Genomic DNA, 26,985 nt, shown 5'->3' on the forward strand with positions numbered 1-26,985 from the left:
TTTTATGCTCATCTTTGAATTATATTTGTAATGCTCATTTTTTCCCCTTATTCAGGCATTCCTGGCAAAGGGTTGTCTAAAGTGACCACATTGCCGGCAGACATATCACAAGATAAATCGGAGTCAAGTTCAAGTAAGTTTAAGATGGAAAGGTCAAAAACAGAGAGGCAGAGACACCTAAGTCCTGAAGATGCAGCACAAATTTTTGATGACAAAGTTCCTATCCAAGAGAAGGTATATTATTATGATCTATTGTGATTTTTCACCTTTTCTTTTTCCTCTTACTATAGGGGCTTTTATTTTTGTGGTGGCATTGGTTACCCAATTGTTGATAAATATTTTAATGTATTTTGTTGATAAATTTTTGATATTGATATTGGTTGTAAATAAAATATTTTTTTAGCACATTATATTAAAAAATACTAGGAAAGTTAAGAAATAATTTCTTCTAATGATTATCCCTCAATTTTCTCTTTCTTAGTTATTAGGAAAAGAAGAACAAGAGCAACATATAGATGTTGGATGCAATACTCACTGATCACTTGTGTTGCCTTTTTAAATAGGATTAGATCATGAACCATGCATTATTTTCTTCTCATTATTATCAACGACATGTCTTTATTTTTGTTTTTAACCATCTATGGCTGGTCCTTCTGTTGATTTTTACAACTGTGCAGCTTAAATTGTTGAACAGAATTGCTACTATAAAAGACGATGGAACTGTAGAATTTGAAGTTCCTGTAGATGTTGAACCTGAGGCTAATTTTGCTCGATCCAAACAAGTAAATCATGTCGTTGATGACTCACTTGATGCAACAGACTTTCATTACATCCCACCATTGAATATAGTGATGCTTATTGTTGGTACACGAGGAGATGTGCAACCCTTTATTGCAATAGGCAAACGCATGCAGGTATAGAGGCATTTTCTTATTTCCCAATTTTCTTTTTGCCTGCTTCAATAAACACATGCACACAAGCATATCTGGAGATCTGTTGTCTTTTGTTTAGGTGACAAATGATTGCTTCTATAGAGACAGTTTATTACGTTTTATATTTTCCATTTCTTACGTATCCATTAGAATTAGAACCATTAATGAACCATTGTCCATGCATAAGGTAAGTTGGGCCAGTGCATGTTTAGCATAAGTTAAGGTGGGCCAGAGCATTGTCCAGGCTTCAAGTGCAGAGTACTTGTGTGAGGGGGCATTTTATATCTATAACCATTCACGAGTCTTCCCCTAAATAGTTTAAACTTTTGGGAAGGTTGATTCTTGACAGTATGCATGCACACATGTTCTTTTTTTATTATGAAAAATGTTCAACTAAGAAAATTCAAGCATATCAATAGAAAAGAAATATTACAAATATGTGATTCCATGTTTGGTCCTGCTCTTTCACTTGGCTCTTATATTTGTGGTTGCTATATTTCTGCTATATATTTGGTTTCTTTGTGGCTTCCCATTTCTTTCATTTACTAATGGCGATTTTCTATTTTCTGCTGAAAATATTATCATTGAATTAATGCATTTTTTAGTTTATTAATTGTAGGAGGAAAGTATATGAATTGAATTTGTATCAAGTTATTTTCATATTCAAAGTTGAGTTTTTTTTTTTTTCAATTAATTCTTTCTTTATGTGCAGGACTATGGGCATCGTGTTAGATTAGCAACCCATTCAAATTTTAAGGAGTTTGTTTTGACAGCTGGGTTGGAGTTTTATCCATTAGGCGGTGATCCAAAAGTTCTTGCTGGTTGTATGTACTATCTACCCATGTACAAATTTCTCCTACTGTCTGAACGGCTTTGTGCTTGATATTCTTAATTTCTTCCGTCCCACATTCCTTTCCCATGTGTTGTTTGTCAATGTGTGAGAAGAATTTTTGGTAAAGATATTTTTTTTGTTTAGAAGTAGTAATACTCAGGTGGTTAATCAGGTCAATAAGTTCTTTTTCTTAAACTAGTCATTTAATATTCTTAATAATCAAGTGATTGAAAATAGTTGGTAATTATTCATTGCAAAACATTTGACTCTTAAAATATTTTGACTTTTTAATGTGGTGCATTGGGGTCCTAGAAACGTTGTGGTTTATGTTGGTTTTGGTGTATTTTGATACACATGCTTGCTTGATCTTTTCACCATGTTTTTTGCAGTGGGGTGTTGCATTTTTGTGTGCATGTGCATTTTTATGTATCGCTTGAAGATTGATTCTTGTTGAATAACATGTTTCACATATTTTATACATGTTAATATTTGTAGATTTTAGTTATTGTAAATTATGAATTTGGTTAATTCCATTTGTATTTATGATTGCACCCTAATTGCTCATTATAACATATATGTGTGTACCTATAATCCAAGACACACAACATTAAAATATCTTTCTTTTCTACATGGTATTAGACTATTAGTCATAGTAGTCAATAGCGTGTGATAGCGGAGTATCAGGGTGGAGCAGCCCCTTGTCACTCATAAGACACTCGTCGTGGCGCCATTCACTAGGCAAATCGTGGAAAATCGTAGTGATTTGCGACCACTACGATTTGGGTTTTCATCGGACAAGGCTTGACGACCTTTGCCCTCGTCGGACGGCCTCTACGACCTCCATTTTGCCACTACCATCCTCCCACTCATCCATCTGCGTTGTCTTCTACAGGGGGCGACACTAGCAAACAGTTTATGTTATGGGTCGGGTCTTAGGGTTACAAGGTGTTTTTCCCCCCTCTTGTCTGTTTTAATATATTGGCCCATTGATTGAGTCGATAGCTTTTTAGAATATGTTTGTTGGGCCACTTAGAGTCTTAAGTTGTTTTGGCCGTTGTGGCTTGTGTCGGTTTATTCTGTTGACAAAATATCAACTAAGGAATAATAATATAATAATAGTAAACAAAAACATAATAGTATTAAAAAATATAAAAACTATTTAAAGCATAAAATATAATATAATAAACTAAATAATAGTAATAATAATAATCTATATAAAGCTTAATATATGATAGAATAATCAAATATAATAATAGTAATAAAAACTAAATTAAACATAATATATTATTTAATAAATTATATAATAATAATAATATAATAATAGGAAATGTATGTAAGTAAAAGATAATATAAAATATTATTAAACAAGTACATATATTTGGGTAGGGAGATTGAAGAATAGGGGGATGTTCGAAAAGCTGGAAGAGGAGTTAAGGTGGGTGTTTGATCGCGATATTAACCCTTGTTATTGGGGTGATGACTGGATTATCCTCCCTAGACTGGACGAATCCAACGCGAACAAACTGATTAATGAAGAACTGAAGAATGGATCTACACCCATAACGGAGCTTCAGAAATGGTCACCGACTATCAGACCAGAGCATAGACTCACATGGGTCCTGCTACAAGGTCTCCCGCCAAGCGTGTGGAAACCTAAATTTATGAAGAAGGTGATGGAGGTTATCGGTGAGATGGTGGAGGTTGATGAATATGTGGAGGAACGGAAAAGGATGGATGTAGCTCGAACTCTTGTTCGGACAAATCGGAGATTGGGCTTCCAGGAGAATATACAGGCCACCATTGATGGGGAGGAGTATGAACTTACTGTCGTGGAGGACATGACTACCATGGGCGTCAAACTGAAAAGCTACCATAATAGTAGCTGGTTCCCTCCATCACCAATGTTGACACAGCCAAACACTCCAGCAACTCGCACCGACGGCACTCCTGGGTGCGACTCCGGCAACGACGATGGTGACGCCGTTTTTGATGACGTGGATGCCGACGTTCCTAAACACTGGAACAACTCTCGTTCGCCCAAACAACGTCCTTCCAGATCGCGCCGTGACCAATGGGTAAAATCCCTTGGTCGTTCCCCTTCGGACCGGTCCAACACTGACGCGGATGACGTGGACCAATCCAAGGTGGTCAATGGCGGGGGATACCCAAGAGTAGCGAGTGGTGTGGATCCTGAACTCCACAACGGTCACATTACCCAGAGTGGTAAATCTTTCATTAATGAAGGAGAAAGACAAAGTTGGGCTAGCACGAATATAGCAGGTTCATCACAGAAAAATGAACTAAGACAGGAGGGGAGGATAGGACAGAATTATAAGGAGAAAAGAGAAAATTCAGACATTGATACAGAAGGAGACAGGGACGAGGTTCGGCTTTTTGAGAAACAATACCCACATAGGGCTGACAACCTTAATCTAAAGAAATGTGGAGACAATTTTACTTCTGGTCAACATGCTTTAAACGAAGACATAGGGGATATGGGCCAGAAGTTAAAGGGCCCAATTAAGTCAGCCACAAAGGTATATGTAAGAAGAAAGGAGGTGCTGTTAAGTCATGGAAAGGCCCAATATTTCCATGGACCAGAGGCGGTTTTAGATGTGGTTCCAGGAGCAGATGGCATACCTGCAATTCAAGGAGATAAAACTGAACAGGAGCTTGCTTTAGTAAGAGAACTGGGCCTCACTCACGGGGGAGATGATAAGGAGATCAAGGAAACCTTGCTGGATATGGATAACAGAGACATTATGAAAGCAGTTGAGATGGGAATAAAAAAGCAGATATTATGATCATTCTTTCTTACAATTCCAGTGGCTTGGGGAGGGGGATAAAATGGTCAGCTATTAGAAGGACCATTTCAAAACATAAGGTGGATATTGTCTGTATCCAAGAAACTAAAAAAGAGTGCTTTAACAAAGAAATATGTCAGGCCATTTGTGGTGATTCCTCTGCATCTTGAGACTATGTACCTTCTGTACAGGCTGCTGGGGGGCTATTATGTTTATGGAATAATTCTGTTTATGAGGTGGAAAGGCGGGTGAAAGGTAGATGTTTCCTTATGCTTGAAGGAAGGTGGACTACAAGCAACCAGAGGATGTTCCTAGTGAATGTCTATGCTCCCTGTGACCTTGCTGGGAAGAGAGCTCTTTGGGAGGATTCGAAACAGATCAGAGCTTCTAATTCCCCTGGTGTTTGGTGCTTTTTAGGGGATTTTAACAGTATTAGAAGCCAAAATGAAAGAGTTAGTTCCTCTAATCGGATTGCTGATCCCTTGGATATCTCTGATTTCAATCAATGGATATCGGATATGGAGCTTCAGGAGATTAAATTTATAGGCAGCAGCTTCACCTGGATTAGACCTAATGGAAGTGTTAAGAGTAGGCTTGATAGATTCTTGGTTTTAGACCAATGGATGTCTATATGGCCTGATAGTTGTCAACATATCTTACCAAGGGACTTTTATGATCATTGTCCAACCATATTACAAACTAAGATGCTGGACTGGGGCCCTAAACCTTTTAGGGTGGCTGACTGGTGGATACATCAAAAGGGTTACCAAAGATTAGTGTGGGAGGCTTGGAACAATGCTCAGCAGGGGGGATGGGGGGGGGGGGGGGTTGTGCTCAAAAATAAGCTCAAGTTCTTGAAAGAGGCCATCAGGCAGTGGAGTAAAGACTATGGGTTCATAAATGATAAGGGGATCCACAATATAAAGAAGAAGCTCAATGAAGTGGAGGATTTAGCATCTAATAGAAGCTTATCTGTTGATGAGATAAAGGCTAAGAAAGAATTACAGCAACAATTGTGGGAGGCCTCAACAACTTATGAGTCTTTATTAAGGCAGAAATCTAGAGATAAATGGCTAAAAGAAGGGGACAACAACTCAGCTTATTTCCATACAGTCATCAATTTCAGAAGACATTATAATGGTCTTCAAGGAATTCTCATTCAGGGAGAGTGGATTCAGAACCCCATTGATGTTAAGAAGGAGGCTGTTAATTTTTTCCTTAATAGATTCTCTGAACAGCAGTCTTGTAGACCCACTCTTGATGGAGTGCAATTCTCCTCATTAAATCAGGAGCAGAGAGAGTTTTTGGTGGTTCCTTTTTCGGATTTGGAGATCAAAGAGGCAGTGTGGAGCTGTGATGGGGACAAGTGTCCTGGTCCTGATGGCTTCAACTTCAAATTCATTAAAGAATTTTGGGATATATTTTTAACTGATTTCAGAAGGTTTGTAGATGAATTCCATGTGCATGGCAGCTTCCCTAGAGGCAGTAATGCTTCTTTTGTAGCTCTAACTCCCAAAATTAAACATCCCCAGTCATTTGATGATTACAGACCAATCTCCTTGATTGGCTGCATGTACAAGGTGATAGCTAAGCTTTTAGCAAACAAGTTGAGAAAAGTGGTATCTGGTCTTATTGATGAGAGGCAGTCAGCTTTCATAAAAAATAGACACATTTTGCATGGCATAATAGTCCTTAATGAGGTGATTGAGGAAGCTTCTAGAAGCAAAAGGCCAGCTATGGTCTTCAAGGTGGACTTTGAAAAGGCCTATGATTCAGTCTCATGGGCTTTTTTGGATTACATGCTGCAAAGAATGGGTTTCTGTCCCATATGGAGACACTGGATTTCTGCCTGTCTTAATTCAGCAAGCATTTCAATTCTTGTGAATGACAGTCCTACAAAGGAATTTGCTCCTACTAGAGGCTTGAGGCAAGGGGACCCTTTAGCTCCCTTACTCTTTAATATAGTTGCAGAAGGCATCACAGGATTGATGAGGGAAGCAGTCCAGAAGAATTTATACAGAAGCTATATGACTGGAAAGAAAAAGGAACCCATTAATATTCTGCAATATGCAGATGACACAGTATTTGTGGGAGAGGCTGTTTGGGAGAATGTAGTTGTCTTGAAGGCTATGCTTAGGGGATTTGAATTGGTCTCAGGGCTGAAGATTAATTATGCAAAAAGCCAATTTGGGATTATAGGTGGTAGAGTCAATTGGGTAAACCAAGCTGCTCAAATTCTGAATTGTAGGTAGCTGCAAACCCCCTTCTGCTATTTGGGTATTCCGATTGGGGCTAAACCTTCAAGCAACTTGGTTTGGGAGCCGTTGATTAGTAAATATGAATCCAAGTTATCTAAGTGGGCACAGAAGAATATTTCCATGGCAGGGAAGGTGACTTTAATTAATTCGGTGCTCAATGCTTTACCAATATATTTGCTTTCCTTTTTCAAGATCCCTCAAAAGGTAGCTCATAGATTGGTAACATTGCAAAGAAATTTTCTGGGGGGGGGAGACAAGGACTACAAGAAAATTCCCTGGGTAAAATGGGAAGTTATTTGCTTACCTAAGGAGGAAGGTGGTTTGGGGATTAAAGAAATATCTAAATTTAATGAAGCTTTGTTGGGTAAATGGATATGGGCTTTAGCTTTTGACCAGCAGCAACTATGGGCTAGGGTCATTAAATCTAAATATGGAGGTTGGGATGAGTTTCAGTCGGGCAGAGATAAAAGGGGATACTCTCAATGGTGGAGGGACTTGAGGAAGATCTACCATACTTCTGGACAGAGCCTATTTCCTCAAAATTTGGCTTGGAAGATTGGTGGGGGGGACAAAATTCATTTCTGGACAGATCATTGGCTAGGGGATGACTGCACCCTATAGCAGAAATATAGCCCTCTTTTTCTGATCAGCAGGCAACAACACAGTACCATTTCACAGATGGGATATTTCTCTGCAGATGGATGGAGGTGGGATCTCAACTGGAGGAGGAATTTATTTGACCACGAAAATGCTTTGGCAGTGAGTTTTATGGAGGATATTACCTCTATCTCTATTCAGAGATTTGTCAAGGATACCATGGTGTGGAAAGCTGAACCTACAGGAGTATATTCTACCAGTTCAGCATATAGATTAATGCTGACTACTAATGCCTTAGCCTCAGATGTCAGAATTTTCAAATCAATATGGAAGATGAAAATACCCCCAAGGGCAGCAATCTTCACTTGGAGGCTCCTCAAGGATAGATTACCTACTAAGGGTAACCTAGTAAGAAGAAATGTCACTATCCAAGATGCTGGATGCCCTCTATGTGGTCAAGTACAGGAGGAAGTGGGTCACCTTTTCTTTAATTGTCAAATGACACTGCCCCTATGGTGGGAATCAATGTCATGGTTACAGGCTGTAGGACCTCTCCCAATTATCCCAGCAAGTCATTTAGCACAGTTTTGTGAAGGATTCGGAGCTAATGGAAACCATAGCAGATGGTATGGGTGGTGGGTGGCCCTAACTACTACTATTTGACAACATAGGAATAACTTCATATTTCAAGGAAAACAATTTGACTCCTCGAAAGTCATGGAAGAGGCTATGTTTTCAGCTTGGTCTTGGCTAAAAGTTAGGGAGAAAGGGTTCAACACTAGCTTTAATCATTGGTCCTCTAATATAAAGGATCAATTTGGTTAATCTAGGTGGTTTTGATTTTCTGATGGGTTAGCTTGGGTTGTATCTTTGGGAGGCAGCACCAGAGGTGCTTTGTATTTTCTTCTTCAGTACCACTTGTACTGTTCTGTTTATCTCATTAATATAATATACATTTTGCCTTCCAAAAAAAAAAAAACATATATTGTTATTGTTATATAATGAAAACTATATTTATGTAAAAATCTAGAAAAACAATACACACATATTTATATATAATATTTTAGAGGCAACTCAGACCTAGTTGTCTTGCTGCCAACCACTGCCACAAATGCAATTTTCTTGGCTAAATCTCTCGTAAATCTGTCAATGCATTTTTCTTAGCTACTCACATCTTCAGAATGGTTATTGTTGCTACTCTGTCACACTACATCTTCAGAAATGGGATGATCACCCTGTGAGAAGGAGAGATGAGAGAGAGTGAGATAGAGAGACAGAGAGAGAGAGTGAGATAGAGAGAGACAGAGAGAAAGACACAGAGAGAGATAGAGAGTGGACCCTCGTGAGGAACCGAAAGAGAGAGAAACAGAGAGTTGAGCAGCACACGGCAGTGGGTCCTGGAAAACGCTACGGCGGAGAATGGCATGGGCAGCAGCGCAACTACTACCATGTAAACTAGCGTGACAGAGCCGACATCACGTCGTTTTACTTCACCAGATTCCCAGAGGACACAACGGAGAAGGAATTATGGAGTCATTTCAAACAGATGGGGGATGTCAGGGAGATTTTCATCCCTAAACAGAGAAACAAAGAAGGAAGGCGGTACGGATTTGTGAGATACAAAGGGGTTTCAAATGCAAGCTACCTGGAAAGAAAGCTAGATAACATTGTCGTAGGGGGATTGAAATTGCATGTGAACATACCCAAGTATGGGAGAGGAAAGGAGACACAAGAACAAAACGCAGGCAACCAAGGGCGGCACAAGGGGGGTGGAAAACAAAGAAGCAGTGTGGCAATAGCTCCGAACATGAAGAGGTCGTACGCAGAGGCTGTGGCCTCACACACCGAAAACAAGGGAGGACGACGACTCACCTCCTCACTCCTGCTGGCGCACGGGACCTCACACTCGTCGATCACACTCGATATCCCGGAGGAGATGAAGAAAAAATATGTAGATACCTGGGTAGGGAGATTGAAGAGACAACAAGTATTCGACCGGGTAGACGACGAACTCTCATGGGTCCTAGGTTCAGAGGTATTGCCTAAGTATCTCGGAGATGACATGGTTCTTCTTATTGGGCTTTCAGACACAAAAGCTCAGGAGCTGATTAGGGAAGAAATAAATCAAGGCACCTCCATGTTCTATACACTGGAAAAGTGGAACTCGAAGATTAAACCAGGCACAAGACTGATCTGGGCGCAGTGCTGGGGCATCCCCCTAGTAGCGTGGAGTATCGACAACATGCGCAAAATCGTGGCGGCAGTGGGCGATTTGGTCGAAGTTGACGATGACTTCGAAGACATGCAGAGGCTTGATAGAGCACGGGTCTTGCTCAGAACACCACTGAGACCGACGGTAGAACACTTGGTAACGACAACCATTGATGGAGATACCCACAAAATCTACATCGTTGAGGAGAACTGGAGTGAGGGGCTGGTGTGTGCGCAACAGCGTCGGAGTGTCTGGGGGTCCTCCGATGAAATCTATTCTGACGAAGGAGATTCCGACACCCCTTAGTCGAGGCCGAGCAATGTCTCGCCGAGACCCATCACCAACAGAATGCATGACGCTTCCAATTTCCGGCAAAGCATGGCAATACCCATTGGACAAAGTTGTCCTGACGATCCACTGGGTAATGACTGTTGCAGGAAGGCGTGTGGACCCAGTAGTGTTCAAAGCCACCTAGGAGATGAGAACAGAATGGAAACCCATATTGAAGAAAGTCACCAGTTGAAAGCAGGAGTAGGTTACGAGGTTGGTGAAAGTCAACCTGCGGGAGCTGCATGTGCAGTTACGCCAAAAGGGAAATATATCCCAGCTAGGTCTTCGGATAGCGCTGTCATTAGCCAAAACGGGGAGGCAGGTGGCTTAGACCAAGGACAGAAAGCAGAAGGCATTCTTAGTCACAGCAACGGGCCGTTGGAGGAAATTTCAAACAAGTCACGTGACACCAACGTGAACTTATTTGGGCCCAATTTTAATTTGGACCCATCCAGACCAACAACCCCTGAGATCCCACAAAAAGATCAACAAAAACAACTTGTAAGTGCCATGCAGGTATATTCACGAAAGAAAGGGTGCACAAAGAAATGGGCCCAGGTTAGTGGGAAACATCCAGATGCTATGGACTGCGCCGAGGGCCGAATGGTTGAGACGGACGGAAAGGAACCCGAGACACAACTTAAGCTTGGGAGTGCATTACAAGTTGGGGAAGAAGACACCACAGCTCTGTTTGCAGAAGCAAAAAATCAATGGGAAATGGCAAATCAACTAGGGCTGTCATGCGGGATAGATCAAACAAAATTCATTGATAAAATTGCTGAAATGGAGATTAGAGATAGAATGGAAGCTGAAACACTGGGAAACAGGATTAATCATCATGAACATCCTGTCCTATAATATCCGAGGCTTGGGAAGGGGGGCCAAATGGTCTGCAGTCAGAAAATTAGTAAAAAAGCACCATGCTGACCTGCTATGTTTACAAGAAACCAAGAAGGAGTCTATCGACAGAACCACGTGTCAGGCATTATGGGGGGATTTTAATTTCAGCTGGGTATCACAGCCTGCGTCAAATATAGCAGGTGGTTTGCTATGTATTTGGAACGACCAAACTTTTAGAGTTGAAAGAAGAGAAACTGGTAGGGGTTTCATATTTTTGGAGGGCGTCTGGGTCCAGAATATGCAGAGGTTATTCTTAGTAAATGTATACGCTCCCTGCGATGGTCCTAGCAGACGCACCCTCTGGGAAGACATCAAGCAACTTAAAAGTCATAACCCAGATGGCAATTGGTGTATCATGGGTGACTTTAACAGCATTAGAGATCCATCGGAGAGAGTAAGTGCCATTCTAACGGAGGCAGACAGCAACTCCATTTCAGAGTTCAATAATTGGTTAGCGGATCTAGAAGTGGATGAAGCACAGTGCGTAGGGAGAAGATTTACTTGGTATAGACTAAATAGAACCGTAAAGAGCAAGTTGGACAGATTTTTTGTTTCACATGAATGGATATCCTTATGGCCTGGCAGCACGTATTTCATTTTGGACAGAAATTTTTCGGACCATTGTCCTATTCTGTTCAAAGCTTCAAATGTTGATTGGGGACCCAAACCATTCAGAGTCTTAGACTGTTGGCTGAAAGAGAAGTCATTTGAAGACCTAGTTAAAGGGACATGGAGGAATACAGTTGTAAGGGGGTGGGGGGGATACTCTTTGAAAGAAAAGATTAAGAGACTCAAAGTGAGAATGAAGCAATTGAATACACAGCAATTTGGAGACACTGCTAATAGGGTGCAGCAGCTGGAGTCTGCACTAAACACATTGGAGACTAGTAGTAATGACAGGCAATTAACTTCATCTGAATTGGAAGCCCGCAAAAAGATGCAGGAAGATTTGTGGACTGCAGCACAAGCACATGAATCACTGCTGCAGCAAAAGGCAAGATCCAAATGGTTAAGAGAAGGTGATTGTAACTCACGATACTTTCATTTGATCATGAATTCAAACCGAAGGAGTACTGCAGTAAAAGGCGTGTCTATTGACGGCATATGGGTGGATGATCCAATTAGAGTAAAAGAGGAAGTTCGTAGACTATTCTTGGCCAGATTTTCTGAACCTGATCCCATTAGACCTGAGCTGTCAGGAATCAAGCTAAGGGGCATCAGTCTGCAGCAAAATGACTTGCTGGTGAGAGTTTTTCAAGAGGACAAAATAAAGGCAGTTGTTTGGGAGTGTGGTAATGATAAAAGCCCCGGACTGGACTGACTAAACTTCAAGTTTATCAAACATTTTTGGAAGACATTAAAACCTGATTTCCTAAGGTTTTTTGACGAATTCCACAAGAATGGTATCTTCAATATGCTACCTATTAAAGAAATATGCCCATATTCATTTAGGTTTTGCGAATCATTCACCTTAGGAATGAGAGCAAGGAATGAGGCATTCCACCCTTTCTGGAACATTCCATGAACAAAGAATTCATCCATGAACCAAAGCACATCAGCCTTGATAACTTCCCAAAACTCCTTAATAAATTTGAAATTAAGGCCATCTGGTTTGGGGTTCTTGTCGCTCCTGCATTAAATGGCTCCGACAATCTGACATTGTGTTGCTGACCAATGGCTCTAAATCTGACCCCATCTAGTTTGGGCCTCACCCAATCTTCCTCCTAAAATCTGTTCTTGAAGAACAAGCATATTTCCTCCTTCACCCTTCCAGGTTCATCAATCCAAACACCATTTACAAACACTCCTCTCAAAGTGTTGGATCTGCGATTTGAGTTTACAATCCTATGGAAGAACTTGGAATTACAGTCCCCTTCTTTGAGCCATTTTGACCTTGCCTTTTGCCTTAGTAGGGACTCATGAGATTGAGTAGCTGCTCACAACTCCTGCAACTTTTTTCGAGTCAGTAGCTCATGGTCAGATAACTGTCTTTCATCTCCTTTAATTTCTAGCTTGTTTAATTCCTTCTCGATGCTTGCTACCTTATGTTGTGAATCTCCAAATTGATCCTTATTCCATACTTTCAACCTTGCCTTGATTCCCTTTATTTTTTCTTTAAGCACAAATCCCCCCAACCCCTTACATGGTTACTCGTCCAGGATTCTTGAACAACCCTTTGGAATGATTTATCATGGAACCAGCAATTCAGAATCTGGAAAGGTCGCGGTCCCCAATCAATACTTTTAGATTTCAGCAAAATTGGGCAATGATCTGAGAAGTTTCTTTCCAGTATAAATTGTTCAGTTGCTTCCCTAGCCAGTTGTTCAGTTCTAACCTTTGTGAGTCCCCATTCCACTTGAAATCGTCTTCCACTCTATCAAACATCGCAAGATTCTTCAGTCTTCCCACCCAGGTATTGCTTAGCCATGTCTTTTCTTTCACATGTATGTTCAATTGTACTAACAAATAAGAGATTGTTCCTGTTGGACTCGGATTTGTGAAATTTCTTCCTCGTCCTGTGTTTCTGCTACATGCCGTCAACACTCTCGCATACAAGGTTGTCGCTGTCATTCGTTGGAGTTGTTGTCCCGTTGCACCTTCAAGGTTACCTTTACCTTTCTCGCCCTCGAGTACCTTGTCTGAGGTTCTTTCCATTATGTACTTGTTGTTCCAGTTGGCTTCTCCTTGTATCGTCCTCTCCCTTTCATGCTTTGGTATATTGATATGCATTTTCAATCCCCCTACTACCTGGTTGTCCGGTTTTCTTTCAAGCCATCTGACATCTTTCACCCCCTTGAATCTTTCGAAACCGTATCTCTTACCCCTCCTATTACGGTTTCTTGCAATAAAAACCTCTGGCACGTCCCCCCATTTTTTAAACTCATACCTTAAATCTGTTTTGTTCATCTCTTCAGGAAATCTGGTGAAGTAGAAGGAATGAACATCAGATGCATCCCTCCAGTTTGTCCCTCCAGTTAAGATAGTTGGACTATTAATGAGTTAGTTAGTTAGTTAGTTAGAGGGATTTATTAGATATGAATAGGGGTAGAAGGATAGGAGAGAGGCAGATTTGTTGTCATTGTAAATTTAGCATTAGCTCTTTGTGAAAGGAGAAATCCTTTGTGGAGGAGAACCTTTTGAAGGAGGGTTTTCTCTCCTATTTTCTGTTCTTTTCTTACTAGTCAATAAAATTCTTTCTTTTCTTTCTCATTTCAATTCTTGGTTCTTAACATCGTGCATTTCAAATAAGTTAACCCTACTGTCAGATATTTCTTGTTATGATTTTCTAAATGTGAATGTTACATGATAAACACCGACACTGAACACTTGTGAGTACCTACCTCATATAGTTGTTCCCCACTTCCCCCAAATCATTGTTTTGTTTGCTGGTTAGTGTCCAATGAAATTTGAAACTTTCATAAGTTTGGTGTCCTACATGATCACGGAAATATAACATATAAACTTGATGTGTGTCATGAAGAAGGTATTAACTAGTGGTGTATTTGGAAGAAATGAAAGAAAATAGGGAGTAAAGAATGGATGGATAAAGATGCATTTTCTTTTGTTTGGTTGAAGAGAAAATGGAAGGAAAACTTGACTTTTACAATCAATGTTTCAAAATTTTCTTTTTTCCATTTGCTATTCAATTCAAATTTTATTTTATTTTTCTATTCTCTCGCTTTCTTCCCAATCAAACAGAGCCTTAGTTCAGATCTTGAAAGTTTATATCTGTCCTCTTTAGAACTTTGTTCTATTATTTTACTTTTGATTTCTTTCTTGAGCAGATATGGTTAAAAATAAGGGATTTCTGCCATCGGGACCTTCTGAGATACCTATTCAGCGAAATCAAATGAAAGAAATTATTAACTCTCTGCTTCCAGCCTGTAAAGAACCTGATATTGATTCTGGTGTCCCATTTAAAGCTGATGCAATCATTGCTAACCCCCCTGCATATGGTATGCTTTCTTGTTAGTTACATGTAGATAATAATAATATTCTTGGCTGAGTTTGTGCATCTATATTTGCTTATAAAGTGAATATGACGAGTTTCTAAATTTTGAAATAATGTTGGATTAGTGTTTTTATTAGCTTATGCGAGCAAGCTTGAGAAAGTTTTCAGTTTTCACTGCCATATTTGAGCAGTATACAAGATTTCCTAGCAAAATAAAGCCATTGTGAAGTGTACTTGACAAGGATTGACCAATTAGGACGTCATATTTAACTAGAGTTGATGATTTATGTAAGCTATAGAGGCCTAGAAACTCATTTGGCATAATATAAAGCCATTGGGACCCACTTTGATAGTATAGGACATCCAACAATGGATTTTCCAGGAGGAGGAGGCACAAGAGTCCATGTTTGAGTTGATTCTAACGCTGTCATGTCATCAATCATAGGCCGTGGCTGTCACCAACCTGAATGAGAAAGAGCTTCCTGCAGAGACTTAGGAATGGTGATAGAAGAGACAAAGGTATAATGTGAAGGGGATAAATGATGATAGCTGAGGAAATTATAAATGGGATGAGCATTGCACTAGAACTTGTACCTTTATGGAGAGCAATGGGAAGGTCATCTGAGAACTCAAGAGGATTCGAAGTAGAATGGGAAGTGATTGGTCTAGGAGATGAGTCACATGGGAAGGTCATCTGAGAACTCGAGGATTCGAAGTAGAAGGGGAAGTGATTGGTCTAGGAGATGAGTCATGTGAATCTTCTAAATCGTCAGTTTGTCATGGGTCTCGGCAGGAGCAAAACGTGGTCGGCGACACTGATAAACTTGAAATGGCTGAGGACTAGGAGGCTCTAATGGAGAAAATGAGACTGATTGATCGATGGCAGGCATGAACTGAGTGATAGGAGTAAGGTCAGGAATAGGTAGTACCTGAGATATCCTCTGATTCTTGGGGTGATGCAAAGAAGGGTGTGTCCTCAAGGAATGTAACATCAACTGAAATGTAGAAGCGATGCTTGGAGGAACAGTAGCACTGGTGCATCAGGGAATAGTACGTAGAAAACAGTGGAATATTCTGCAGTCAAATGATCAAGCTTATTGAGGTAGGTCTGCATGTCCATGTTCTCCAATTTAATATTCATTAAGCTAGTGAGTACACTGTAGAAACGATGGGCATCATTGGAGTAAACTTTCTTGGCCTTGGTCCATACATCATAGCACGTTTGTAAAAGCCTAGTATTCGACCTAAAGGTTGGGAGCAAGAGAGAACCATAGCACACTGCATAAGGAGGCATTGATTTGCTTCCAATGGGCTTGATTGTCGGCTGGAACGTTTGTCAGTTTGGTGGTCAGGTGATCCGCACAGCCTTGGCCTTGGAACCAAAACTAAACAGCAGCGGCCCAAAGTACTGTAGTTTGCGGTCCCAGTTAATTTTTCCAATGGATCAGCGGAACAGTAGCGAACGTAAAAACGAAACTAGTGGTCGTAGCGGAAGTGACCATGAGAAAACACTTAAAAAGTGCCAAACAAGGGGTTGGTAAGTTGCGCCGGAGGTTGACGAGTGCAGCGGAGGGGTCATTGGTGAGTGGGTAAGCCAGAAAAAGACTCACGTGCCTATTTAGTGCAGGCGCGTGAGGTCCATGCGCTGGTGAAGTGGCGGCGCGTCTGGCGGCGGACGATGGTGGGTCAGGCGGGGTTTGATAGCTTGGGGGGGGGGGGGGGGAGAGGTGATTCTAGTGGTGCCGTGCTGGAGAAAAGGAGGCTCAACGGTGGTGAATGGAAGCCCGCAGTGCTTTGTGTTACTGTTCACGCAAACAGGAAACATGCACGCTGAAAAAAAAAGGAAAAGAAACTGACCTAGCTCTATGATACCATTTAAACAGTGTTTACTGTATGTTATGTGTTAACTTCACACTCTTGTTCTTTATTTATAATGCATAAACAGAATCAGTATTGATTACAGGAATCAATCAATTACTGATTTATAGAAAATAGAATATCTGATTATTGCCTAATAATAAATATAAGATAGAAACCTATCTCATAGTACGGAATGAGGCACCTTGTTCTGTATTGAAGAAGATGGCATCCTGTTGATTAAGTATACGGGAGTGAGAACAACATTACCCCAAAACATCATAGGAACATTGGCATGGATGAGTAAGGTGTGTGCAGTCTCAATGATATGATGATGCTTGCGCTCTGCGATATCATTTTGCTGAGGAGTATGAGGACATGAAGATTGATGTATTATTCCATTATTAGCCATAAAAGAATTAGAAGTTGAGAAATATTCTTTTGCATTGCTACTTCGTAAAATGCAAATAGAACAACAAACTGATTCTGAATTACCTTAAAGAAAGTTTGAAATACGCTAAATAGTTCTGATCTTTGTTTAAGTAAGACCTATGTACATCTAGAAAACTAATCAATGAAAGTGACAATGTACTTATGACCTAAAACTGAAGTGACTCTACTTGGCCCTCATATGTCAGAGTGAATGACATCCAAAGGAGCACGAGCTTATGACTGAGTATTGAACTTATGACCTAATCAAATTTGCCTTAAGTATGACCACATTGCAAATGTTTGCCACTTTAGGTCTAACATGAGTTTTTAGCCTCATAAATTGCTCACCTTCTTTGATCCAACAACACTTCAACCCATTCCCTACTCCTCTGGTTCTGCCAAAAACTCCAATACTTGGATTAATCCCAATTCCAAATCTGGAACTGTTGCTCCAGCATCAACTTAACCAAGTGCTATGCTTACCAACTCCACTTCTCATGGAAATGGAAATGCTAACTCCACTTGGATTCCAGATTTTGGTGCTAGCTTTCATGTAACCGGTGAACCTCAGAACATCAAACAATTTAGTCACTTTGATATGGGCCTGAACAGATTTTTATAGGAAATGGTGAAAGGTTTAAGTATTTCTGCTGCTGGTTCCTCTTCATTTGTGTCTCCTAATGACTCTCAAATCACTTTTAAACTTCACAAATTATTGCATGTTCCTTCAATAACAAAAAATTTGTTGAGTGAGTCAATTTGCCAAATATAATTCTGTTTTCTTTGAGTTCCATCCTCACGTTTGTCTTGTTAAATCTCAGGGGACCAATAAAGTCCTTCTCCAGGGAGTTGTTGGTGCTGATGGTCTTTACTCCTTTCATAATCTCAAGCTTCAAGACTATTCATCTCTGTTGTTGTCCACTTCAGCTTCACCTGTTAGCTCAGTTACAGATGGTTACTTGTATAGTGCAGATACATCTGTCAATAAAATCCCAATGTAGTTTCTAATTCTGTAATTTCATCTCTTAGCAATGTTAGTTTGTGGCATGCTAGGTTGGGTCATGCTAATAGTCATGTTATGAAGCTAGTCTTCAATCATTGTAATATTTTCTCATCTAATAAAATTTGTTCAGACTTTTGCTCCTCTTGTTGTATGGGAAAGTCTCATAGATTGCCCTCTCACTCTTCTACTTTTGTATACTCTCCTTTGGAGCTTATTTTTACAAACTTGTGGAGACCTTCTCATTTAACTTCCTATGCTGGTTTTAAATACTGTGTCCTTTATTGATGCTTTTTCCAGATACACTTGGATATTTCCTATTAAATCTAAAGCTGAAACTCTATTTGTTTTTCAAACCTTTAAGTCCATGGTTGAATTACAACTTAATACTAAAAATCAAAAGTGTACAATCTGACTGGGGAGGTGAGTATAGACCCTTTTCTGCCCTTCTAGCCTCTCATGACATCTCTCACAAAATTATTTGTCCCCACACTCATCACCAAAATGGTGTGGTTGAAAGAAAACATAGACATATTGTTGACTTGGGTCTTACTTTATTATATCATGCATCTTTACCCTTACAATTTTGGGATTATGCTTTTACCACTGCTATCTGTTTAGTTAATAGACTTCCCACTGCCTTAACTTTGCTATTCCTTATGTCACTCGGTTCAACAAGGACCCTGATTTTCAGTTTCTTAAAACCCTTGGTTGTGCATGCTTTCCATTATTGAGGCCTTATCATGCGCACAAGCTTGACTTTCGGTCTCAAGAGTGTCTGTTTTTAGGGTATTCCTCTTCTCACAAAGGTTATAAGTGTCTGCCTTAAACTGGCAGAATCTACATTTCTAAAGATGCCTTGTTTAATGAACTAAGGTTTCCTTACTCTGACCTATTTCCCTCTCTCCTAACTCAGTAAAGAATCTTGATTCCTATTTCAGTCTTAGTCCTAATCTGTCCCCACCATCTGTGAGTCATACTTTCCAATCATCTCAACTGTCTCCTTCCCTTTCCTCTCCTGCACCTTGTGTTCCCCCTGGTTTTTCTCCTATTCCAGTCAACACTTCTACAGTCTCATTGTGTTTCTCAACAATCTTCACCCTCTGAGTCCATTCCTTTACATCCTCAAACATCATAGTCCACCACCCTTAGTTTACCATCTTCTGAGTCTGTTCCTGTTGCTAACTCTACTCTAGTTAACACTCATCCTATGCAAACAAGGTCCAAGTCTGGGATTCACAATCCAAGACTTCATCCTTCCTTATTTCTTGTTCATTCTGAGCCTAAAACTATCAAACAGACCCTTGAGAATTCAGATTAATTTGCTGCCATGCAATAGAAGTATGATGCTATTCTGAAGAACTGAACTTGGGACTTAGTTCCTTTACCTTCCAACAGGCAAGCTATTGGATGTAAGTGGGTTTTTAGAGTTAAGGAAAATGCTGATGGCTCTATTAACAAGTTTAAAGCAAGGTTGGTAGCAAAGGGTTTTCATCAAGTTCATGGTTTCGATTTTCATGAGACCTTTTCCCCTGTGGTAAAGCCTATCACGATTCGTACTATTCTTACCCTTGCTCTCTCACATGGTTGAGAGCTGTTTCAGCTGGATGTAAACAATGCCTTTTTAAATGGGGTTCTTGAGGAATCAGTGTTTATGACACAGCTTCCTGGCTTTGAAGTTGGGGATAGGTCTCTTGTTTGCAAACTTAACAAGGCCCTCTATGGCTTAAAACAAGCCCCAAGGCAGTGGTTTGATGGGTTAAAGTCTACTCTTCTTCAGTTTGGTTTTGTGTTCAGCAAGTATGATTCTTCCCTGTTTATCTACAGGCATCAGAATCACATTGTCTATCTTCTGGTTTATGTGGATGATATTATAATCACAGGCAGTTCCACTTCTCTCATTCAGTAGTTAACTACTAAACCACTCATTGCCTTCTCTCTTAAGCAACTTGGTCATTTGGATTATTTCTTGGGCCTAGAGATCAAGTATCTACCTAATAACTCAATAGTGATGACTCAAAGCAAATATATTCAGTGGTGGGTGCACTACAGTATGCTACTTTAACTAGACCTGAAATCAGCTTTGCTGTCAATAAAGTCTGCCAGTTTATGGCTAAACCTCTTGAATCTCATTGGGCAGCAGTTAAAATGATTTTGAGGTATCTCAAAGGTACCTTGTCTCATGGGTTACTTTTTCAGCCTGCTTCTCTTACCAAGCCCTTGGCTCTTCGTGCATTTTGTGATGCTGATTGAGCGTTTGACGTGGATGACAGGCGTTCCACCTCAGGGGCAGCCATCTTTCTTGGTCCAAATCTAATATCTTGGTGGTCTTGCAAACAAAAGGTCACTGCCAGGTCCAGCACTGAAGCTGAATACCGTAGTTTGGCTCAAACCTTTGCTGAGTTGACATGGATTCATGCCTTGCTAACAGAGTTGCAAGTCTCTTTTACCACTCCTGTTCTCTACTGTGATAATTAGAGTGCTGCGTCCATTGTTCATAATCCTTTGTTCCACAGTCACACTAGACATATGGAGATTGATGTCTTTTTCATTAGGGAAAAGGTTCTGGCCAAACAGCTTTTCATCTTGCATATTCCAGCTCTAGATCAGTTGGCCGACATGCTTACTAAGCCTCTTTCTTCAGTTCGATTTGAATTTCTCAGGGACAAACTCAATGTAAAGAGTTTTTCCTCTGAAAACTCTTCCCCTTGAGTTTGAGGGGGGTATTAGAGTATATATTTGTATAACTGTTAAAACAGTTTTGTAAAAACTAACAGCACCTCCCTCTTTGCTATTAATAGTTTTGTACTCAGCTCAGAGGTCTATAAATACCTCTCTGTAACTAACTTTTGTCATATTCAATAATATCTGTTCTCTCTCTGTTACACAAAAACTTTTCTCTCAACATATCGAATAAAATCTAATCTAAATCTTAGAGATAAAATTCTAGATACTGATTACTGAAAAGATAAGAGGTTTCCTAGAAATAAGCTATTAAAGATATAAATCATATCTCTTAAATCTCCATAGTATCATAACAAATTCATATCATATCTCAACAACATGAAAGGAATGCTAGTTTTTTTTTTAAAGTTGTCATGAAATATTTTTCACTCCATTTTCTATTTTGGGTTACTCTTTCTAATATCATTATCTTTCTTTCACCTTTCTTGCTACTTGATCCTTTCTTTGTGCTTGTCTAATTAAACTAGCAAATATGACTGTTTGATGCATATCTATGTTGTACTTTGCCATTGACATTGATACATCTTTAGGACATACCCATGTGGCAGAGGCACTTAAAATTCCAATTCATATTTTTTTCACAATGCCATGGACGTAAGTTTCCTCTTGTTGTCACAATCATTTCTTTAGTTATTTTCTCGTTAATTGTTTTTACTAGTTCTTTAACAATTGGTTGTGTTTCTTTTAGTTTTCTTGGTGAGTCAATTTTGCATTTTATACAAGTAGTTTATCATTTACCCCAGGCCAACCACCGAATTTCCGCATCCGCTGTCACGTGTAAAGCAACAGGCTGGTTATAGGGTGAATTCTTTATTCATTGCTTTTTCTTATCACCCCCTCCTAATTTTTTTCCTTCATGTTTAAGTGTAACTAAATATTGGTCATTTATATCTGTTCAGCTTTCATATCAAATAGTTGACTCTTTGATTTGGCTCGGAATACGCGACATGATTAATGATCTTAGGAAGAAAAAGTTGAAGCTACGACCAGTCACATATTTAAGTGGCTCACAAGGCTCTGAAACTGATGTTCCACATGCATATATATGGAGTCCTCATCTTGTTCCTAAACCAAAAGGTGGGTTCTCTAGATTCCACTCTTCACATTTTGTTTATGTAGTCATTGTTATATGTTATATTAAGTTTGGCCTTCCAAAAAAAAATATATTGTTATACTAAGTCCCTTGATTTTTATAGTCTGAGCTCTATGTTTGTGTGTTTTACTATAATTATTATTTTGATCTTTCTGACTAATGAAAATAATGCTTAATGTTGAATATCAAGCACTAATCTTTCCATTTAGTGCTATATGTAAACTGCATCTTTGATTTTATTGAAGAGACTAGAAGTTGTGAAATGCTTGAGTGCTTAACCCACTTAGCCGATCTATATTTATATAGACTTAGGGAGTAAATACAATTTGAAATTTACAAGAATTTTATTGAAGTTCTAGTACCTATGTACATGCATGTGAATTCCTAGATACATGAATATGTGACTAACTAGGTACATTAATAACTACCCATACAATGTTGTAATTCCAACACTCCCCCTCAAGCTGGAGCATATAAGTCAAATGCTCCAAGCTTGGAACAAATATTTTGAATTCTTGGTCCCCTTAGACATTTTGTAAAGATGTCTGCTAGTTGATTATTAGAACTAATGAATTCAGTAATAACTTCCTTAGAAAGGACTTTCTCCCGAACAAAATGACAATCAATCTCAATATGCTTAGTTCTCTCATGGAATACCGGATTAGAAGCTATATGTAGGACTGCCTGATTATCGCAACATAGCTTCATTTGTGAGTATTTCCAAACTTCAATTCTTGAAGAAGTTGTTTAATCCAAATGAGCTCACATGTGGCTACAGCCATAGCTCTATATTCAGCCACTGCACTAGAACTTGCAACAAAATTTTGCTTCTTACTCTTACGTGAGACAAGATTTCCTCCAATAGACACGCAATATCCTAAAGTGGAACGCCTATCATTGGGCGATTCTGCCCAATCTGCATCGCAAAATCCAACTATTTGAGTGCTTCCTTTATCTTCATAAAGTAGTCCTTGTCCTGGGGTCCTTTTAATGTATCTCAAAATTCAAATTACTGCATCCCAATGATCATTATGAGGAGATTGCATGAATTGACTCACCACTCCAACTGCAAAGGAAATATCTAACCTTGTAATAGTGAGGTAGATAAGCTTCCCAACCAATCTCTGTGGGGATTGTTTGGGAAGCTTGAATTTCATCCCAAAAACTTGAACAATTGAGCTAAATTTTCCAAACCAAACTTGTGGGGATTGTTTGAGTCCCTAAGGAGACCTTCGAAGTTTGCAAACCTAGCTAGACTCCCCTTGAGCAACAAATCCTGGTGGTTGCTCCATATAAATCTCCTTTTCAAATTCCTCATGTAGGAATGCATTTTTAATATCCAACTGATATAGTGGCCAATGACGATGGCAGCTATGGCAAGAAAGAGTCGAATAGAAGTAATTTTAGCCACAGGGGAGAAAGTATCTCCATAATTTAGGCCATAAATCTAGGTATAACCTTTGGCTACCAATCGAGCTTTGAGGTGATCAATCTGTCCATTGGCCCTAACTTTTATAGCATATACCCATCGACAACCAACAGGTTTCTTGCCTGGGGGAAGAGGAACCAGCTCCCAAGTACCATTATGCTCCAAAGCTTGCATTTCATCAATCATGACTTGTCGCTATCCTGGATGATCAAGTGCTTCACAAAGATTTTTAGGAAGAGAAACAGAAGATAAAGAGGAAACAAAAGAATGGTACGAAGAAGAGAGACGATGATAACTTAAGAAATTATAAATAGGATAAGGATTATGCGTAGATCGAGTACCTTTCCTAAGAGCAATGGGCAAGTCAAGATTCTCTTCGGGTAGGTCCATGGTCGGGTTGTCCGCTGGAGTAGGACATGATTCAACTGGTCTTTCATTACCTTCAAGTTCTATGTCAGGAATTCGAGGACGACGTTGATATATGATGGGTGATCTTTGAGTTTGCTCAAGTGGAGGATTGTCAGGAATATCTATGGTAGAATCTCTAGTTGACTCTGATTCTTGCAAAGAAGGTGATGGACCAAGATAGGGAATAGGAAAAACTTCTTGAAGAGTATAGGACTCAACCATGGAGGGAGCAAAGTATGGTTTTTCTTCAAAAAATGTTACATCTGCAGAGATATAATAACGATTGTGAACAGGAGAGTAACATCGGTAACCTTTCTGTAATCTAGAATATCCAAGGAAAACACATTTGATGGCTCGAGCAGCAAGCTTATCAAGACCTGGAGACAAGTTATGAACAAAACAGGTGCATCCAAAAATACGTTGATCAACATGAAACAACGGTTCTTTAGGAAACAAAATGGAATGTGGTATTTTATTTTTAATAGAGGAAGAAGGCATCCGATTTATCAAAAAACAAGCTGTCAAAACTGCATCACCCCAATGTCGGATAGGTACATTGGCATGAAGTAATAATGTCTGAGCAGTCTCAACAAGATGCCTGTTCTTCCTTAATGTCATTCTGTTGAGGAGTATGAGGACAAGAGGACTGATGGAGAATGTCCTGCGTTGACAAAAAAGAAGAAATAGCAGAAGAAAAGTATTCTTTTGCATTATCACTCCTAAGGATCTTAATTGTTTTACCAAACTGAGTTTTAATTTCATTAACAAAAGAAGTGAGAATGGACAAAATTTCAGATCGTTCTTTCATTAAGAAAACCCAAGTATATCGAGAAAATTCATCAATGAAAATAACGAAATATCTATAACCTAGACGAAACATGACTAGGACCCCATATATCAGAGTGAATAACCGAAAAAGGGGAATCAACACAACTTTCAACATGCCTAAAAGAAGAACGAACATGCTTTCCTAGTTGACATGACTCACAAAATAGGTCCTTTATTTTTTCAAGACTTGGAACCATTATTTTTAATTTAGATAAATGTGGGTGTCCCAAACGTTCATAAAGGAGCTTTGATGATGTGGCAGCACTGCAAACCCAAGAAAGATTAGGCTTGAGGTAGTAAAGACCATGAGATTCATGTTTTACGCTAATCGTCCGATCCGTACCACCTATATGACAAAGGAGTTAGCATTAAATGTTACTGAACAATTATGAGAACGAGTAAGCTGACTAAGAGATATTATATTGAAAGGACAACTAGGTATCAGAAAAACAGAGTTTAAAGATAAAGAAGAAGTGGGTGATACATGGCCGATTCCTGTTGCTGCAACTCTAGAACCATCGACTAAAGTAATGAAATGAGGAATTTTAGGAGAGAGGGATGAAAATAATGAACTATTATCAGCAATGTGATCAGAAGCACCTGAATCAATTATTCATGGACTTTGATTATTATCAGATTGGGAAATACAGGTAGTGGAGTTATGACCACTTATAGCAGATGATGTTTGAGATTCCTTGACAGCTTTTAGCTGGAGATACTCTTGATAATCAGCCTCCAAAAACTTTATCTCAGATGTTTCAGACTTTGAAATATTCATCGATTTTCGGGGAATCCGTGAATAGAATAACAAGTGTCTTGTGTGTGGCCCACACTCTTACAGTAAGAACATTGAGGGCCTCTTCCAGCTCGTCCTCCTCGGTTTCCACGACCACCTTGTCCCCCTCGATTAGATACCATGGCAAAAGTTTCAATACTGTCAAATGAATTTCCTCCTATTTTTGGTGAGGGGACTCGAATGAGCCGAGTAATTAAATTCTCTAGAGAAGGAACTTCTTGGCCAGTTAAGACTTGGTCACGAATATGATCAAAATCTGGATGCATCCCACGTAGTACCAACACCATAAATAGATTATCAAGTTTCGTCTTTATGTCTTCAAGGTTATCGGCTTCCAATGATAATTTTAACTCCTCCATTGCAGATTGGGCTTTCGAAACATATGCAACCATGTCATGATCAGTTTGTTTAAGAGTGGTCAATTTCTGAGCAGCATCATACAATTGTTGAATGTCATTAGCAAAAACACTTTGGGCCTTTTTGCAGAAAGAATAACAAGTTTTGAAGGCTCTGAAATTTGTCAGTATAGCTGGCTCAACAGACTGCCACAAGAGAGCACAAAGCTGATAATCAAGTTTCTTCCACTGCTCGCATTTGTCTTCTGAAATCTTTTTTGAGGATTGCTCTAGATGTTCACGATAACCTTGGCCAAGAAACCAAAGTTCAACAGAGGCTGACCATGCTAAATAATTTTTTCCATTCAATTTTTCTGAAGTGATTGTTGGTGTTCCGGAGATAGAGAAGACAGGACCATCAGTTTTCCAAGAGTCTGAAGCCATTTCAACACTTGTCAAAGAGTTGTCTAATCGGTGGAAGGGACTTTTGGATATTGAGGTTGCTGTTTGGACAAAGGTACAAAGACGGGACTTTAGGTTCTGCTAACCAGATGCAGAAACCTTTAAAGAACAAACAAGGTGGCTCTGATACCATGTTGAAGAGACTAGAATTTGTGAAATGCTTGAGTGCTTAACCCACTCAGCTGATCTATATTTATATAGACTTAGGGAGTAAATATAATTTGAAATTTACAAGAATATTAATGAAGTTCTAGTACCTATGTACATGCATGTGAATTCCTAGATACATGAATATGTGACTAACTAGGTACATTAATAACTATTCTTTGTTGGAACAACTACCCTTACAATGTTGTAATCAATGCAATGTTTAGATGAAATGTTATCTACTCTATTTATTTGTAATCAATGCAATAATACTATATAAACTGGCATCTGTGAGGTCTCTAGACACATGGTGTTTTCTGCCTTTCTCTGTTTCTGTTTTTCAACATGGTATTTAGAGCCTCTAAGAAAGGCAGCCTTTGGAACCGTACTTGCCTGGATGACCAATTGTCCCCGAAGGATTTTTTTTTTCATGAACCGTGAGCTTTCTCTCTCTCTCTCTCTCCGGTTAACATTTCTGTTTGTCACCATTGTCCCCAAAGACATTTCCGACGATCCGCCGCCGTCCAACGACTTTTTCCGGCACCAACACCATCGTCGGAATCGTGGTTCGCCGATCTACACAACACTGTTGACGACATCCTTTTCCGGTCACAGATGTGCCCTCATGCATGTTTT

General features: G+C 39.5%; 1 protein-coding gene across 4 annotated transcripts in view; it reads left to right on the forward strand.

Annotated features, from left to right (window-relative positions):
* Positions 1-26,985, forward strand: part of LOC114406323 (sterol 3-beta-glucosyltransferase UGT80A2-like) — a 54,229-nt gene that overhangs the window by 2,705 nt on the left and 24,539 nt on the right. For 3 of the 4 annotated variants that reach the window (XM_028369010.1, XM_028369011.1, XM_028369013.1), the window contains exons 2-8: positions 56-234; positions 678-914; positions 1,645-1,756; positions 14,651-14,821; positions 21,382-21,445; positions 21,595-21,652; positions 21,751-21,928. In XM_028369010.1, coding sequence (XP_028224811.1) covers positions 56-234; positions 678-914; positions 1,645-1,756; positions 14,651-14,821; positions 21,382-21,445; positions 21,595-21,652; positions 21,751-21,928 — 999 coding nt within the window. Of the gene's footprint in view, positions 1-55; positions 235-677; positions 915-1,644; positions 1,757-14,650; positions 14,822-21,381; positions 21,446-21,594; positions 21,653-21,750; positions 21,929-26,985 lie in introns of those variants that run through there. The other variant, XM_028369014.1, reaches the window with a different exon arrangement.

The sequence above is a fragment of the Glycine soja genome, chromosome 3 (assembly GCF_004193775.1).
Source record: "Glycine soja cultivar W05 chromosome 3, ASM419377v2, whole genome shotgun sequence".
Lineage (NCBI taxonomy): Eukaryota > Viridiplantae > Streptophyta > Magnoliopsida > Fabales > Fabaceae > Glycine > Glycine soja.